The sequence below is a fragment of the Kryptolebias marmoratus genome, linkage group LG10 (assembly GCF_001649575.2).
Source record: "Kryptolebias marmoratus isolate JLee-2015 linkage group LG10, ASM164957v2, whole genome shotgun sequence".
Lineage (NCBI taxonomy): Eukaryota > Metazoa > Chordata > Actinopteri > Cyprinodontiformes > Rivulidae > Kryptolebias > Kryptolebias marmoratus.
The window spans coordinates 23,694,776-23,712,486 of NC_051439.1; the positions used below are offsets into that span (position 1 = coordinate 23,694,776).

A 17,711-nucleotide genomic window follows, 5' to 3' on the forward strand; every position below is an offset into this window, starting at 1 on the left:
ATAAGAACCAGGCTGTGAAATCACACCTGTGTGTATAAGAACCAGGCTGTGAAACCACACCTGTGTGTATCATATGGACCAGGATGTAAGGTCCGTTTGCTCTGCTGCAGTGAACAGGACCAGTCTGACCTTGATCCACTTCTCTCCTACGTTTCTCCAGAAGCAGGGGCGCTGCCTGCCGTCTCTCAGCTGTCAGGATATTTCTGCTTCCTCGCGTCACCACGGCAGCTACGCCGGGAATGCTGGGAAGTTCTCTGAACAGAGGGTTGAACATGAGGCGGGGAGGACAGGAGAGGAGTGGGTCACTGGTTCTGGAAGTTCAGCTGGACTCAGACGGCTTCAGGAAAGGAAAGCTAAAAGCACGGGCTGAACTATAAACCCTCTGTCTTCCTGGGGGGAGGAGGCTAATGAACACAGTTTATAAGCAGCAGATTTTATTACAGTACGTCAAAGATCCAGGAAGTAGACTTAGCCCTACTTCACAGCTGCTGTGTTGCACAGAAACATGATTAAAGACTGTTCTAATCTACAAACACGTCTTTACTGGACCCTGCTGCCGGAGGTCCGAGAGGACGGAGATGCTCCACCACATCCAGCTGGTCTGAGATCAGGAGCTTCCTGCTTTGGTCACATGACCTTCCTTTAAGCATAAACGTGTTTCATCAAACAGCAGCAGGTAAGAACTACAGGAGCCAACACTGCTGACTGGGGAGCTGGACCCGTTCTGGATTCTACTTCCTGGTTCTGGTCCGAAGTCCACTTGTGTTTACAGCCTCAGCCTGCTGCAGCAGGTGACCTTTAACCTTTCCTGGTCTGGCTGCTTCTCTTCCTTAGAGGTCATGAAGTCTAACAAACATTACAGGAGTGATTCTTTTATTTTCTGACAGAAGGAAGGTTAGGGATTCAGAGCTGAACTTCAGGGTCTGGATTAAAATTACATGTTAGGAAAAACAAACATGAAACAACCAATTTACTTCTTAGTAAATGAAAACAAGTTTTTACAAATCACGTTTGGGATTTTATATATATCTGTGCTGTGGCCCCGCCCTCTCAGAGCAGCTGTCAGGCGCCGCCTGCAGCACGACACCAAGAATGGCTCCGAGGCTGGCATACCATCTCACACACACACACGCAGCAGTTGCATCACTATAATCATGTCCTACAGTCTTTCCATGCCAAGGTCGGGTTGCAGAGAGATGCCCTGCAGGCAGGAGCTTTATAAATATGAGCGAGCGAGGCAGACGGGCAGGGAGAGAGGATAAAACAGAAAGAAACAAAGAGCAGCAAGGACACGATGAAGGAGGAGAGAGACCACCAGAGGCATGAATCCCATTTCAAACAGCCGCCCGCTCCAGTCTCCACACACCGCCACGCCTGCAATTAAGTCAAATAAACTCTGAACCTGTCAGGGAACCGAGCAGGAGAGTTCAGGTGATGATACCAAATCAATTATTTACATGCCTCAGAACAAACATCTGCCCTCAGGATCACCAGAACCACCCAGATGATCCTGTTCCAGAGAGCTGATTAGAGCTGGAAACATCTGGCCCGGTTCGGTCCAAACGTCTGATCTACAGAAACATGACGGTTTGGTTGGAAATGAAAGAAGAAAATCTTAGAGAACTTCTCTCCGACCAGCAGAACTACGTCTGATTTTTAAACATTTGTTCTTTTAACAGTCAGGGAAAGTCCAGCTCATTCTTTTCTTCTTGAAGAATGTTACACAGATTATTAAATGTTGTTTCTTCCTCCAAAAATAACCTGAGCTTTAGAAACAGAACCGTCAGATCAGAACACGTTAGAACCCTGAGCTCATATCAAACTACAAACTTCATTATTATTCATCATAAACTGAACCTTTATTTCATTTCTGACTGGACAAACATTCACAGAGGAGGGAATAAAGACAAACCAGCATTTCTCAAAGAATGCATATCGCCCGCTGCATGGCAGGCCAAGGTTTCAACAAACACCAGAGTCTGTGTTGGGGATGACTCTCAGCTACTACCAGACACTGTTGTGTCCGGTGAGCTGATTAGCTGTGGCAGCCATCTTGAATCGGGCTGACATTCATCCAGAGATCACTGAGAGTTTCTTTAAAATCTGCCCACAGACAAACACACACAGGTAGTTACATGATTGCCTGCCTCTCACGGTGGGTGATCATGAAATCTAAAAGCTGCTTGAAGATCCGGGTTAAATAAATCAAATATTTAGTTTTGGTGAATTAACTTCATAAACCTTCTGCTGTAACGAGATCAAATCTGACATCTTGTTGGATTTTTAGTCTTTTTCAGACGCAGTAGTCCCAACAAACTGATCTTTGGTTCCAAAAACATTTTATGAAACAAGACGTCTTTTAAATCATCAAGAAGTGCAGCTTTTTTATTGAGTTTAATGAGAATAATACAAAACTAAAAACTGAGACATTTTTCAACATCATTAAAATTACATTAAGTATATATTTTTTAAATTTCTCCCAATATTTCCCAACAAAAACATTCAGATAAATCCCAGAAACCTTTGAGTGTTCCTGCAACAGCAAACACTGACCACTAGATGGAGCCATCAGCCAGAGAACAACCAGAGAAGCAGCAGCTTCCTGTTTGATTTTAACAACCTGAATCAGGATCATCTGCAGCTCCTCGACAGAAAACTCTGTTTCTTTCTGCACTTCACTCAGTTTCCTCATGTTGTTCAAATTTATCTGTTAGAAAAATTCATTTAGGCTCAGAAAGCAACAAGAAGTTTGGAGATTAATGTCATTCCATCTTATTTTTAGTAACTTCCATATTACAGCTGAGTGAGTAAAAACAGAACACGTCTGGTTCTGCTCGCTCCGAAGGAACAGAAGAACCTGAGGTTCTGAAGGACACACTGATCAGACAATAAAACACACACAGAATGACATCACTCTTCCTCCCAACAAAGCTGCAGTTGTACGGCTGTCACCAGAACCCTGACTCCTCCCAGAACCGGGCCGTGTGACCTCATCCATGACGTGTCCAAACCCAAACACATCCAGCCTGAGCAGAACAAAGCTGCCTGCAGCTGCTGGTTCTGTTTGCTTCCTGAATCCAAAAGTCTTCAGTCTGATGTTAAAACGTGTCCAGAACAGAGTTCTGGGTCCGCCCGAGGAAGGCACCCTTCCAGAACCTCCTCAGATGACTCCTGTCGATGAGGAGGAGCAGCAGCTGTGCTCCGAGCTCCTCAGCTCAGAGGAAACTCACCTCTGGATCTGGTTCTTTCAGTCCTGATCCAGAACCTCCTCAGATGACTCCTGTCGATGAGGAGGAGCAGCAGCTGTGCTCCGAGCTCCTCAGCTCAGAGGAAACTCACCTCTGGATCTGGTACTTTCAGTCCTGATCCAGAGGTGAGGGTTGGAGCAGAGAGTGACCCCGACAGACCGGATCAACGCCCTCATCACTGTAGAGGAGGCCCTGATCTGTGGGTCCATCTCCAGGAACCAGAACCAGGTACTTAACCCAGAGTTCCACCTTCTGGAACCTCAGCTGTGCATCAAGATGGCGGCTCACAGGTCTTTAGGTTCCCTTTGTTCTGCCCGTCCTGTTGGGTCACTGACACTTCATGATTACCTGACTGTGAGATTCTACTTGGTCTTAATTTGATCAAATAAACCCAAACAAATCTGCAGTTATTAATGTGAGCACACCTTTATTTACCTGTTCACACAGGTTTGTGTCTGCTGCCTCCATGGCTGCCAAATACAAACTGAACAACAGTTTGAAGTCAATGTGTTGGAAAAACAAGGATTCAGGTTTCAGAAAGCTGCAGACGAAGATCTCTGAAGACCTTTCCTCACATAAACACTCCTGATGTTAGGAGGATGACTCATGGTGCAAAGCTGGAGCTGTGGCCACACACACACACACACACAGAGCGGTGCAGAGGAGAGGAGGATTCCTAAAATACTGGCTACAGCAGCAGCAAACATGTGACTCTGCAGGTAAAAATAAAAGCCTCATTAATAAAAGATCCTTTATGTTCTGCATTAAATCAGATCATTCTGTTTTATTAGTTACACCTAAATACACAGTGAGACATTAAATCCTCACCTTTTGTCTTTTCAGGTTTTATTTGTTTCAATTTAAACTTTATTTTGGAGTAAATAAATGAATGAGACTTTGCTGCAGAGCCCTTCAGGGTCAAAGGTCATTTCCAAACTATCTGGAGTCCGTCATCCTACAGAGAAGTGGAAAATATTTCAAACAGCTTCCCATCAAATTCACCCTGAAGGTCAGACCGAGCAACGCTGGGAGAAAGGAGCTCTCAGGCTCAGCAGGTTAGCTCCGCCTCCTGTACCTTGAGCTGCACCAGGTGGACGTCCACATGTCTGTTGTCAGCGTCCTGTCCCACGGAGTGAGTGAGCTGCGTGACTCGGTCGCTCGCCGCTCTCAGCCACGTCTCGATCTCCGGTAAATGCAGGACGACCTTCCAGTCGGCTCCGGTGTGGAGAGGAGGTGGTTTCTGTGTCCTGAAAGCCAAACAGGTATCATGCATCAAACACCTGTCCATGAAGTCACCTGGACCTGCTCAGTACCTGCTCAGTACCTGGGTCAGAAAGAGGCTGAAGCTCCGTCTGAAACCAGAGTGAACAGAAAGACACACGAACGCTGACCGTCTCTGTCTCATCCCAGGCAACATCCATTCACTGTTCACCTGCTGCTTATCACCCGCTGCCATACAGGTGGGCAACCATGTAACTGCCTGTGCATGTGTCTGACTTTACTCAATGAAACTGTGCAGAATTTTAAAGATTTGATCAAAACGGCTAAAACTCCTCCTCTTCTCATTATAAGATGATCTGAGTCACAAACTCTGACATGAAAGGTGGCGGGTGATATGCATTCCTTCAGTAAATGCCTTTGAGTTCAGATCCTTAGAGTTCCTGAAAACAGTCCAAATTTCATGCTTGGAAACTTTCAGATCTGACTTTAAACAGATGCTGCAGGACTTTCATTAGGAAATAAAGATCTGTTACACTTACGGTTCTTTAAAGAACGTTACAAGGTTCTGTCTGAGTCCACGGCTGCCAGGTGATGTTCTCCGAGTCTTACTGTGTGATGGAGCTTTAAATCAAGAGTCCGCACCGCAGCAGCTTCAGTCCAACCCTCTCAGGAGGGAAAGAAGCCGTTTGGTGCAGGTCTCGTCCTACCCACCGTCACAGGCGCCCAAACGCAGGTAATCTATCCTACCTGAGGACTTGGTTTGGGTTTTTAAACATCTGACTTATCACTGACTCTTGGTCAGTTTTCTACCGACGTGTCTAAAGTGAAGCTGGGACCTTGGCACGCAGTGAAGCCTTCATTTTGTACCAGCTGGGTACAGTTACATGACAACCACTGGGTTTGAAGTGAGGATACAATCTGACCAGGAGCTGAAGGGTGATGAACTGCACCAAGATGGCTGCTGCACCTACGTGGTAGAACCAGCAGGAAAAACTAGATTTAAAACTTTCTGATACTACAAATAAAACCAGAGACAGGAATTAAATTAAAAACCTCTTTAAAAAGTGCTACATGCTGAAGACACAGGAGCGGGTGTTGTCTCATGGCTACAGAAAGCTATTAAAGTTAAAAACATCAGTTATAATCATCATTAGTAAATACCTGCGGGAGAAGTCCACGTTAGCTCCTCCACCTGTGAGGCAGCCTCGGCTGGGACCAGGACCTGGTGAGGAGGCTCCATCCTGCGGTGGAGCGCCGACAGAAGACGGGGTCGGCGTGACCGGAGTCACCGACATGAGCATGGGGGAGGGAGGCTCCGGACTCAGGGGCGAGAGAGCTGCGATGCTCATGGCGAGAGAGAGAGGCTCAGGATTCACGGTGAGGCGGACGGGTCTCAGTGGAGCAAACTAAAGACAGACGAGAAGACAAACATGTAGACGTCAATAATCAGGTTCTAAAGATAACAGGAACAGAAGAAAAAACTGACACCGAGTCCATCACACTGATGGAGGAGGGTTCATTTCCAGAACATCTTTTATCTAAAACCTAATTACTGAGAGCCATCAACCTGTCTTCAGCCCCGATTGGTTGGTTCTCCACACCACCTGAGGTTCAGGCTGATAAAAGGTAAACTAAACCACTGATGGACAGCTTCCAGTCAAACTGAAATCAGACCAAAACAACCAACAACATCAGATGGTTTCACTGCAACAAATTTTAAATGAATTACTTGAACGAACGTCTTTATTTGGAAGGTTGCTCCTCATAAAGCTCCTGGTAGTTTCAAACAAACACCATTTCTACCTGAGTAATCTGTTTCAGGCAGTGGAAACAGATTATTACTCTAGCTCCTGCAGCAGAAACACCTTTTCTTGTTAAACATAAACCTCCGTCTCTTATCGAGCAGTTTTTACCAGCAGCTGAGCCAAACGTCTTCTGTTCGAACATGTCCAGGAAACAAACAAACAAAAAGAATAAAGTTTCTTCTCATTGCTGAAATTACAACGTTTATCTTTGATGATAAGTTGAAGCAAAATGGCTGAACCTCCACAGCAGTTTCAGCTTCCTGTGGAGGAGGAAACTCCATCAGCAGCATGAGAGGATGAAGGTGGAGGAACCTCGACCACATCCACCCCTGAGCTGACCACGACAACAACAAGGTGACTAAAGGTTGGCTGCTGGTTGCTGTTGAAGCAGTAATCTGTACTCAGATTACCCTCAGATCGTGGATGTGAGGGGGTCACAGCCGGGCCACGTTGGTGCCACCCAGGACCCCAATATGAAGTCTTAACAAGGTCTCCTTAGAAAGCATGGAAGGTCCATATTGGACCTTCCATGCTTTCTAAGGAGATCTTGTCAAGACCCTGCAAAGAGCGTCCATGTTCCGGCTATTTTTGATCAGGAACGGGTTCCTACATACACGGTTAGATTTAGGTTTTACATCTGTTCTACGTTTGAGATAAACATGTTTTAGGTGAGACGCGGCCAACCACAGAACAGCTACAGTTTACCAACAACATTAACTGTAAACTACTTGTTCAAGGGTTCACTTTATTCCTTATAAATCAATAAAATGGAGCCCAGTCATCAGAAATGTTATCTTCATGGAGGGACATTTTCAGCTTATCACAGAAGCATTAAAACTACATTGGATGTTATAAATGACAAGAGAAGCATCATCTGTCATGTGGACACAAAACCAAATGCATTTAAATCTTGACTGACTCACAGTTCCTTCTGATAACTGTCATTAAGAGTTAATGGTTCCTATAAACACACCCCTGTTCATGATTTACGGATCAGGAACAATCCCTTACCAGAACTGAGCAACACAGACCAGGAAATAAAAGTTTGTCTACCTTATAAAAGAGCAGCCAAAGCTCCAGGACAGCTACAGACAAGAACAGGAAGTCACTGAGATGCCAGAACTCTGCAGCTCCATAAACACGCCGAAGATTGTTCGAGAACTTTAGCTGCTTTGGTGAAAACACAAATGTCCTGGCTGGAGAGCAACATCTGCTGTCCCGTCTGCTGTGACATCTACCGGGATCCTGTCCTCCTGTCATGCAGCCACAGTTTGTGTAAAGCCTGCTGGCAGCGATGCAAGACGGTGAAGTCGAACCCTGAATGTCCGATCTGCAGGAGGAGCTGCTCTTCTGACGACCCACCTCAGAACTTGGCACTGAGAAACGTGTGTGAGGCCTTTTCACAGGGCAGCGGTGAGAGGCTTTCAGCAGCTCCTTCAGAGCTCTGCAGCCTTCATGCTGAGAAACTCCAGCTCTTCTGTGTACAAGATCAGCAGCCAGTTTGTCTCATCTGTCAGTTTTCAAGATGGCACACCAACCACAGTTTCAGGCCCATTGAGGAAGCTGCAGCAGAACACAGATCGCTGCTCCTGGAGCTCCTGAGGCCCCTACAGGAAAAGCAGGAGTTCTTAACGGATGCTGAAGAAAACCTTAAACAAGCAGTACTGAACACCGAACTGCAGTTTACTGACACAGAGAGGCAGATTAAAGATGTGTTTTCAACACTTCGGACATTCCTCCAGAAGGACGAGGAGGCCAGACTCGCTGCACTGAGAGACGAAAAGCGGCAGAAGAACCAGAATTTGAGGAAGAAGCGTGAGGCTGTCAACAGAGAAAAAACAACCATTACAAACATTATCAGCTCCACAGAGGCAGAGATGACAGCTGCAGACGTCCTGTTCCTTCAGAATTATCCAGGTTCGGCTGCGAGAGTCCAACTGCCAGGTTCAGCAGGTCACACCCCTGAGCCACTGCTGGACGTGGACAAACACCTGAACAACCTGCCCTTCACCGCCTGGGAGAAGATAAAAGACATGATCTCCTCCACGTATCACCGTCTGAGCCCAGTTTCACACCAGGGAGCTCCACGGCCGGAGAACATTTTGCTTCTGCCTCGCAGAGACAGATTCGGTGTCGCCCTGCCGGCCAGCATCGAGCCCACTCTGCTTCCCAGAAGTCTTAATTTTCATTCAAACTAAGCAAAAATAAGGTATTTAATTATCTGATCCATCCAATGTTAACATAGCTCCTTTATGCCTGAACCACCACGTCTGAGCGCTCTGAACCGAAGGATGTAAAAAAAACAAATACTGAAGCGTGTTATTTGTGGTGGTGGGGTTAGAGTACAGAGAGAGACGAGCCGACGGTTCAGGTGAGACCAGGTGAGGCCAGGTGAGGCTGATTAATACAAGCTGTGGATTCTTCCTCATCAGTCTCTTTCTGCTTGTTTGCAGCCGCGAGCAGAGACTCCAGGAGGACCTGGATGAAATTCTGATGACATGATGCTGAGAACTCACCATAAATGCAAAAAACCAAAATAAATTCAACATCTTGTTTAGAAATGGTAAACCCATTTAAATGCATATCGCCCACTGCTCTGGAATCAGCCAACAGATGATGCAACATTTTTGCTTTAAGCATTCTTGTGTGAGGCGGCGGGCGATATGCATTTCTTCAAGAATCTGAAGCTGACATTGAATGTAGTAGTATTTAGTTAATGTATTTTTCATGTGGGAGTGTGTTTGGCTTAAACTCTGTTCCTGTTGTTGTTGTTTTCAGGTTTTATTTCCCAGCACTGAGCCAAAGTTTGAATCATGAACTTTTCTTTTCAATAAATGATGCAACCAGAGTCAGGATCATTTACAGGAAACTAAACAGAGAAAAACACTGACTCAGCCAAACGTTCTGAATCAAAACTTTGAGACAAACGTCTAATTAAGCTTCAAATGTTCCTAAATAGATCTTTAAACTCCTGCTACTTCCTCCAGCTCTTATTGCTCAGAAAGAAAACATGACGTCATCAGTGATCGAATCTGTCCGAGTGAAACTGAATTATTAAAGATGGTGACCAGGGTTAGCTGAGGACAGAAGCTGCAGTTTAACTGTCATCCTGTTAAAGAACGCCTCGCCTCCTCAGACTGCAGGAAATCTACTACATAACAGTCAGCTGTACTCAAAGCATGTTTTCTTTTAATACACCACAAACAGGCCTTTCTGAGACAGGATGAGGTCAGTTAGCAGGAATATATGACCTCAGTCACATGACAGGAAACAGATCAGAGATGCTGAGCAGGAAGCAGAGGAAGATGAGCCAAACTATGACTCAGATTAGTCTTTCTCTTCTCATCAGTCCACATTATTATCTGTGGCTTGTTACAAATTAGGAACTCAACTTCACTGAGTCATTCTAAGGTAGCATAAAGAGGGTTATCCCATCAGAACCGGGCCTTCCCTTCGCTGCCAAACCCCACACTTACAGCACAGAGGAAGTCTGTAGGCTGCAGAGCAACAGTCAGCGATGCAGGTACAGGTACAGGTAACAGGTACAGGTACAGGTAACAGGTACAGGTAACAGGTACAGGTAACAGGTAACAGGTAACAGGTAACAGGTAACATCACTGGGTTCAGGGTCATTTGGTTCTTCTGGTACCACGACAGGAGACCGACGTACGAGTGGAGAAAAAACTAATAAACTCTTTACTCACCATCGATGTTCACTAGAAACAAAAAACTAAAAACTTTCTTTCTGTCCTTCTGGATGTTTTAATTAAAACCACCTCATCCTTCGATCACTTCCTGTGTTTAAATCTTTTACTGTAGCTTCAGCTAGCAAACAGCTAACATTTTCATCAGCTGCTAAGCTAACAGCTAGCAAAGAAAGGCTGAAAACTCTCCAACCTGTCAGGAGCTGAGCAGCGACTGAATCTGTGATTTTATTTTTCGGCCATCTTAGAAAAGCTGACAATTATTAGTTGATGACGGTACCGGATTTAGCTCCACCCACAATTTAAATTGGCCAAGGCACCGCTGACCACAGCTCTAATGCTGATTGGTTGATCAAACTGTCAGTCTGGAGTCCAGGCTCTCATTTGTTTTAATGAGCAGAGGGTTCTGATTGGATGCTGAACACCCACCTAAAATTAAACCTGACCAGATACTGAACTCAAAATAATCTGATTGGTGAATTTTTTTCCAACATAAAACCACGTCAGTGAGCAGAGTTCAGGCAGAAAACATGGGAACAAGCTCAGGTTACACCCTTATATTGTAATTATTTTTAGTTAAACACTGAGTATCTCCTACTGTCTGGCTGTCATGGTGGAAATAAACGATGCATAAATCAATGTGGAAAAAGGACAGAGTGTGTGTCTGAGTGTGTCCCAGGGGTTCTCCACCTCTGCTGCGGCATGAATAATGGATCAGAAGGTGGAGATGTGTCCAAGCATGCCCTGTCCCTGATTCTGTCCTCAGCTCTGGTTTAAGTAATTGCAGAGGTGCAGGGAGAAGCAGGGCTAACACAGAACCTCATTCAGTCTCATTCCACGGCTTCTTCAGCTGCATTTGTTCTCCTAAATCACCGACTGAGACAAGCCTGGACCAGAACTGAAAACCAGAAATGAGTAGAAGACAAGGGGGACAGTTGGTTGTTGATGTGAGACAGTTTAAAGTTAAATTAATATACTTTATACAATGAAGTAAATACAGATTCATATAACTAATAACCCCACTTCACATGCATCTGTCTTGTGTTTCATGGCTGGAAGAAAATAAGATCTTCTGTTTCCAAATCTGTCCCTCCTGGTCTCCTGCAGACAGACCCCGATTTAACTGTCACATTTATACCCCGATAACCAAAGTTACAGAGCAGGAACCCAACAACAACATGCTCTGCACCCCTGCAGAGAGGGAAGCAGGACCCCCTCCAGGAGGACCTCCTGACACTGGATGAAGATCCCAGGATGGTGTCTACGGTACCCCCTCATCAAGCCAGAGTCCAGAATCAGGCACCTGGGATCCAGGGACATCCTTCAGGTGAGTGTCCCTCCCGGTCCTCCAGGTACTGCAGACCATGACCCTCAGGGTGTCCAACCAGCAGTCGGAGGACTACTCTGGACGCTGGTCCACCATCTTCAGAAAAGTAGCGGGTGGAGAGGGGAGATGACTCATTTGATCTGTGAGACATGAAACGTGGGATACATCCAGAGACTGGAGGTCAGCTTGAACGGTGGGATGAAATGGCGGCCATGTTTACTTCAGTGATGGAGGGTAAGATTCAGACTTAATGTGTCCAAATAAATGAGTGATACTGATCCTTAGAAGGATGAAGAGTGAATTTACACTCTGTCCATTAAACTCATGTCTGACACAACATACTGTCTGAAACCTGTCCTTCTTTTAACTGTTGAGTCCTTGAACATTACTGCTTCAATTAATTCAGCAGTTCTAACACAGAGCACACTCCTTCCTGTTAATAATAACATTAATTCCTGCCATGTACGCTCCTTTCACCTTCTCCTGTAGATTCCCACAGGGACCAGAGCAGACCAGATCAAACCATTAGTGTGTTGACGTCATGTTTCTCCCTCCAGTAATTGGGGATAATATGACGGCAGCTTTTCCTGAGTATCACACATTACAGTTAGTGACCTGAATGAATCAGTTCCTCTCATTGGAACCATCTGATATGAAACGTTCCTCGTTGTTTTATTGGGTGTCAGCTGATTAAAGCTCATACAGCAGACAAAGAAACAGGCTGTTCTCCTATCAGAACTGATTATTCTGACTGGGTTCATGTGTCAGATCTCAGGCTCTGAGTCTGTGTTTACACGTACAATCTGCTAACTTTGTTGTCTTTTCTTCATGAGGATTTCCTCACCCTAACCAAGGACTTTACATCCCTGAAACAGCAACACATAGAAGAAAACAGCAAAGTTCAGTAACTTCTGTAAGACCTTCACCTTCCAGCTGGACAATGAAGATTACTCCACTGGTTTAAGGTCCTGGACTGGTCCAGTCAAAGCCCAGACCTCAGTCCAGCTGAGCACCGCTGGATTGATTTAAAGACTGTTGGACACAAGCAGCACCGTCCAACCTGAAGACGTTTTGACATGAAGAATGGACAGAAGGTCCTGGAGACGGACCTGAAGACTCTTGATGCTGCAGAACATCGCTCTACAGGGGGGTCAATACATATGCACGTAACACTATCAGGTTCATGATCTAAAACAGGTTTTCACCCCTCGTACTTCATTAATCTGCATATTTTAGCTGATTTATTACATATAATCAAATTTTAAGAAAGGACCATGGGGGTGAATACTTTTGCAGCCCATTGTAGATAAAACCGTGTTGTTTTCTCTGAGGAAGAGGAGCCGCTGCGTCTTTACTCGCCGCTGTTTTATAACCAGCGTTACATAAAACCAGTCAGTCGGCGTTCAGATATCTGCCTCCAGCAGTCCAGCTCAGTCAGATAACGGCTCGATGGCTGGTCGTGTTGGGCTCAGACCCACGCTGTCACAGGACGTGGACAGGAAAAACACCGGCTGTTGTTGCTGCCTTTCTAACTTCTTTAAATGATCTATATTCTTCAAAACACGAAGCCTGTAGCTCACCTAACAATTAAACTAACTTTAAACAGACGAAAACTTTTGTTGATTCATTTTTGATTCTGAAAACGATCAAATGTTTAATAACCAGCAGAAACCTCACAAGTCAGGAGGAAACATGTCACTGCTGTAACTTCAGTTTAATAAAAACAGACGTGAACCAAACCAGCGACAGCGAGCAGAACCAGATCCGTCTCAGTCTGACATCAGTTCAGGTTCTGACCAAAGAAAGTCCAGACTTGATCCTCAAACAGCATCTGAGCTTCTGCTCGTCCCTGCAGCCAATCAGCTCTGCAGAGACTTACGTCACTTCCTGTGGAGCGGAACATGCAGGTGATGAAGAGGAGCGCTGTCTTCATCTCAGTAATCAGGAAGAAAACATCTTCGTTCCTCATCCTCCTGCTCCTCACCACCGACAGAAAACACAAACTGACTCTTTGAAGGAAGGTTGCTTTGAGATTCTGGGCTTTCAGGGTTTCAGTCTGACCCGTTCTGACCCGTTCTGACCCATTCTGACCCGTCTGACCAACTCTGCAGATGTTCTGACCCGTCTGACCAACTCTGCAGATGTTCTGACCCGTCTGACCAACTCTGCAGATGTTCTGACCCGTCTGACCAACTTTGCAGACTCGTGTTTGTTCTGAACCTTTTTGTTTGGATCTACCATCAGCAGTTCATCACTGAACCTTCAGACTTCTAGTCCTGCTTCACTGGTTTCTCCTTCCTGGACCAGGTTTTGGTAGAACCTGACCCCTGCAGACCCAGAACATCCCACAGAGCTGCAGACGCTCTGGAGAATCATCTCATGTTGGTCAGGTGAGAGTGGAACAACCAGAGTTTATCACCTCACCTGGTTTGTGTTAAAGAACCATTCAAGCTTTGAATCTGGACGTTTTATCAGATTAAATTAGTTAAAGTTTGGATAAAGTGATCAAAAAAATGCTTCCACTGAGCTACCTACAACAGGTAAGATACTAACTTTACTCAGAAGTCCACTTCAAAATGTCTGAACTACCCCTTTAATACTGGAGATGCTGTGAGACGCCCAAGGATGAGTTTAAATTCAGACCCAGGGACAGAAAACTGACTAAAAACTAGACCTCACCAAGATCTCTGGATCCTGAGCAGGTCTTTAAAACCCGGTCCAGAGGACAGGCGGTGCTGGTCTCTCTGGATCCTGAGCAAGTCTTGGGTTTAATAGACCCCGGTCCAGAGGACAGGTCTTGGCTTTAATAGATCCCGGTCCAGAGGACAGGTCTTGGGTTTAATAGATCCCGGTCCAGAGGACAGGTCTTGGCTTTAATAGATCCCGGTCCAGAGGACAGGTCTTGGGTTTAATAAAACCCGGTCCAGAGGACAGGGGGTGTTGGTCTCTGTGGACGCAGACCGAGTTTCTGCAGAGCTGCAGGCCTTCATAACAAAAGCTGGGAGTCTCCTCCCTCCCTCCGGGTTAGCATCATTAAAGCAGCATTTCAGCAAGGATCTCACACACACACACACCGACACACACACAGGCTTCTGTGCTGACAACAGGGAGGACGAGGGGGGGACACAGAGCAGCAGGTTCTAACGTACGTACCACATCTCTCCTCTCAGAGCTCCTTCAGTCCATCTTCCTCTTCTCGTCTTCCTCTCTGTTGGACGCTGGAGGACACCGGGGACGGGGACTGTCCTCGCTGAGGCAAACAGAGGAGGCTAACGCTAACAGCTAACCAGCAGCTCAGAATGGGATGGTGAAGATGATGATGATGATGATGCGGCACCTTTCAGCAGAGAAACAGAGAGTGAGGGAGGGGAGGGGCGCCTGTTACCTTAGAGACTGAGAGGATGTGATGGAGGAGGTGGAGCTGAGCTCTGATTGGCTGACAGGGTGTGGTGGTCCCTTCCTGCGGGGGAGGAGGGGGGAGGATGACAGAGCAAAGGCTGGGATGGAGGAAGCAGCAGCTGCTCTTCATCTGTCTGCAGGAGAGAAAACAGGAAGTCCTCAGCGCCCCCAGCTGGACCCTCCAGCCCCTCCGGCCCGGGTCAGCCTCAGGATCCGGACCTGTTGGTTCTGGCTGATCGTTATGGTTTAATGCCTAAAAGATTCAAGGTTTATTCTTGGTTATTAACAACTGAACCTCCTATCAAACAGGACTTGTATTGTTTTTGAGTCAGTCTGAGGGTTTCCCTCCTCTCCTTCACGATTCATCCCTTCATTCACGATTCATCCCTTCATCAGCCCGTTGTACAACAAACTTACTGGAACCGTTTCCTTCAGAAGTCAGACTTTGATTGTAAATAGTTTGTGGCACATAAAACTGGAGAGCTGTGTTTATTTCTTGTTTAATGCAGAAACCGGAGCTCAGGCTAAATAAAGTTATTAAATAAAAGTTTGATTTATGCTCTGAAGGTTTTCTCCACAGCTTCAGAGCTCAGTTATTGTCTGAACGCTGAGTCGGCATCTCTAATTTGATCCAAATCATTTCACGTTTCATTCAAAGTTTAATTCTGAGACAATTTAAAAGTTTAAAACATAAAATCAGTGAAAGAAATAAACGTCTCTTTCTGTTTGTTTTGGTTGAAAACAGCAGAAGAAGAATCAGGCTCCCCCTGCAGGCCGACACGGGTTACTGCAGGTATCACTGACAGGTTTTTAATTTAAAATAATCTGAATAAATGTGTAATAAATGTATGTGAAAGACTTCTTCAGACAAATAAAACAGGTGTCTAAAACAATATATTCTTTACTGAACTGTTGATGTTTGATCTTTTTAAACTGAACTCAAAGTGATGTGGATTCAAAACGAGAATCTTTATCTGGAATCAGTAAAATCAGTTTCACTTTGAGGTCTGCAGCCTGACGCTACGAATCTAATTTACTTTCTTTTTAAAATACAGAACTTCTGAATGACAAAGTGAAAGTTTCTTTTTTTAATTTTGTAAATGTTTGAAAACCTAAAATAAAACCTTTAATTGGTCCTGAGTCGACACCTTTGCTCACCTGGATCGTTCTTCTTTAAATCCTCTCCATCTCAGTCCAGTTGGTGGAACCACTGTCAGGTCTCTCCAGAGATGTTTGAGAGGGTTCTGCTCAGGGTTCTGCTCAGGGTTCCACCTGGTCCACTTTAGGACATCCAGAGTTGTCCCTGAGTCCCTCCCGGGTGTCTTCTCTGGGAGCTTTGGGTCATTGTCCTGTTGGAAAGAGAACATTTGGTCCCATCTCGCAGTCCTTGCTGCCTGATATGAACCTTGAAGGCCTTCTGTAGGTGTGAGCCTTTCCTCCTCCGGTCCAATCAGTTTCTTTTACCTCAGGAGGAACAGGAGGAATCAGAGCTCACAGTCAGGTGGTGTAGGATGCTGAGGAGGACTCTGTCCATCTCCAGATTGGATGAAGACTATTTAATCAACAGAAGGTGGATTTAGACCAGTGGACTCCAGTCCTGCTCCTGGTCCTGGAGGACCACCATCCTGCAGGTTTCAGGTGTTTCTCTGCTCTGACTCACCTGATCTGAAGGACTAAGTGATGAACAGGCTGCTGCAGAACCTGCAGAGCTGCTGAGGAGCAGAGAAACATCTGAAACCTGCAGGACAGAGGTCCTCCAGGACCAGGACCAGGACCAGGAGCAGGAGTGGACGCCACTGGTTTAGACAACAATGAACAGGAGGTGGCAGCAAAACGCCACTGATGCGTCTAACCTGCTGAACCCAAAGAAGAGAAAACATCAAGCGTTTCAAAAAGGTTAAGTTCTTCTGGAACTTTCTGTTTTTTCTTCTTAATGGATGAAGATTCATCTGAGGGATCAGAGTCCAGCTCAGACTGGGCCCTGAAGATCCTCCAGGTTCCTTCCAGGGTTTCAGGATATTCTGCAAATCTCTTAATTTTTTCTTCGTTTTTATTCCTCCGGTTTCCTCCAGGACCTCTGGTTTCCTCACAGAACAAGAACCTGCAGGTTTGGTTCATCTGTGACTCTAAATTGTCCCTCGATGTGAGTGAGAGGGTGAATGGTTGTTTGTCTCTGTGTCTCTGTGATGGAGACCTGTCCAGGTGTCCCTGTGTTGGACTGGAGACCTGTCCAGGTGTCCCTGTGTTGGACTGGAGACCTGTCCAGGTGTCCCTGTGGTGGACTGGAGACCTGTCCAGGTGTCCCTGTGGTGGACTGGAGACCTGTCCAGGTGTCCCTGTGGTGGACCGGAGACCTGTCCAGGTGTCCCTGTGGTGGACCGGAGACCTGTCCAGGTGTCCCTGCTGCAGATGGACACCAGCTCCCTGAGACCCGGAGAAGAAAAGCAGGTGAAGAAGACGGATGGACTCTAATTTAAACCAAATCAGGATTAAATGAAACTATTATCAGATTTTTTATGTTTATTTGTTTTGACTCCAATTGTGTCCCCGCCTGTGAAATCTGGAGCCCTGAGTCCCAGAGTGACGGACGGACGTGATGTCCAGTCTGGTTTATTTGGTCCTTTCCTCTTGACTGTCTAAATAAAGACAGGACATGTCCCGACGGGGACAGATTTAAAGCCAGAGTGGCGCTGTTTGCTTCAGAACCAGCAGATGTCAGGATTTCTCTTCTGAACATCCTGCCTGGAGGAATAACAGCTGAACCTGACATCAGGAGGAAGAGGAAGAGGAAGAAGCTTTCTGTCTGGAACTCTGGTTTAATCATTTAATTTTAAACATTTTAGGAACAGAAAAGTCTGTTTTGTTGAAGTAAAATCTATAGTTTAATCTGTCCATCAAAAGGACAAAACCTGAGAACGCCATCCCCACAGTGAAGCACGGTGGCGGCAGCATCATGATGTGGGGCGTTGAACTCTGAGAAACTGGTTCAAGGACAGATGGACAGAGC

General features: G+C 45.8%; 1 protein-coding gene across 1 annotated transcript in view; it reads right to left on the reverse strand.

Annotated features, from left to right (window-relative positions):
• The window catches only part of akap6 (A kinase (PRKA) anchor protein 6), a gene marked incomplete in the record, with an annotated part of 131,189 nt that extends 115,778 nt beyond the window's left edge, over nucleotides 1-15,411 (reverse strand). The window contains 3 exon segments of the mRNA XM_037977638.1: nucleotides 4,324-4,495; nucleotides 5,631-5,875; nucleotides 14,459-15,411. Coding sequence (XP_037833566.1) covers nucleotides 4,324-4,495; nucleotides 5,631-5,818 — 360 coding nt within the window.
• Between the last annotated feature and the right edge of the window lie 2,300 nt (nucleotides 15,412-17,711).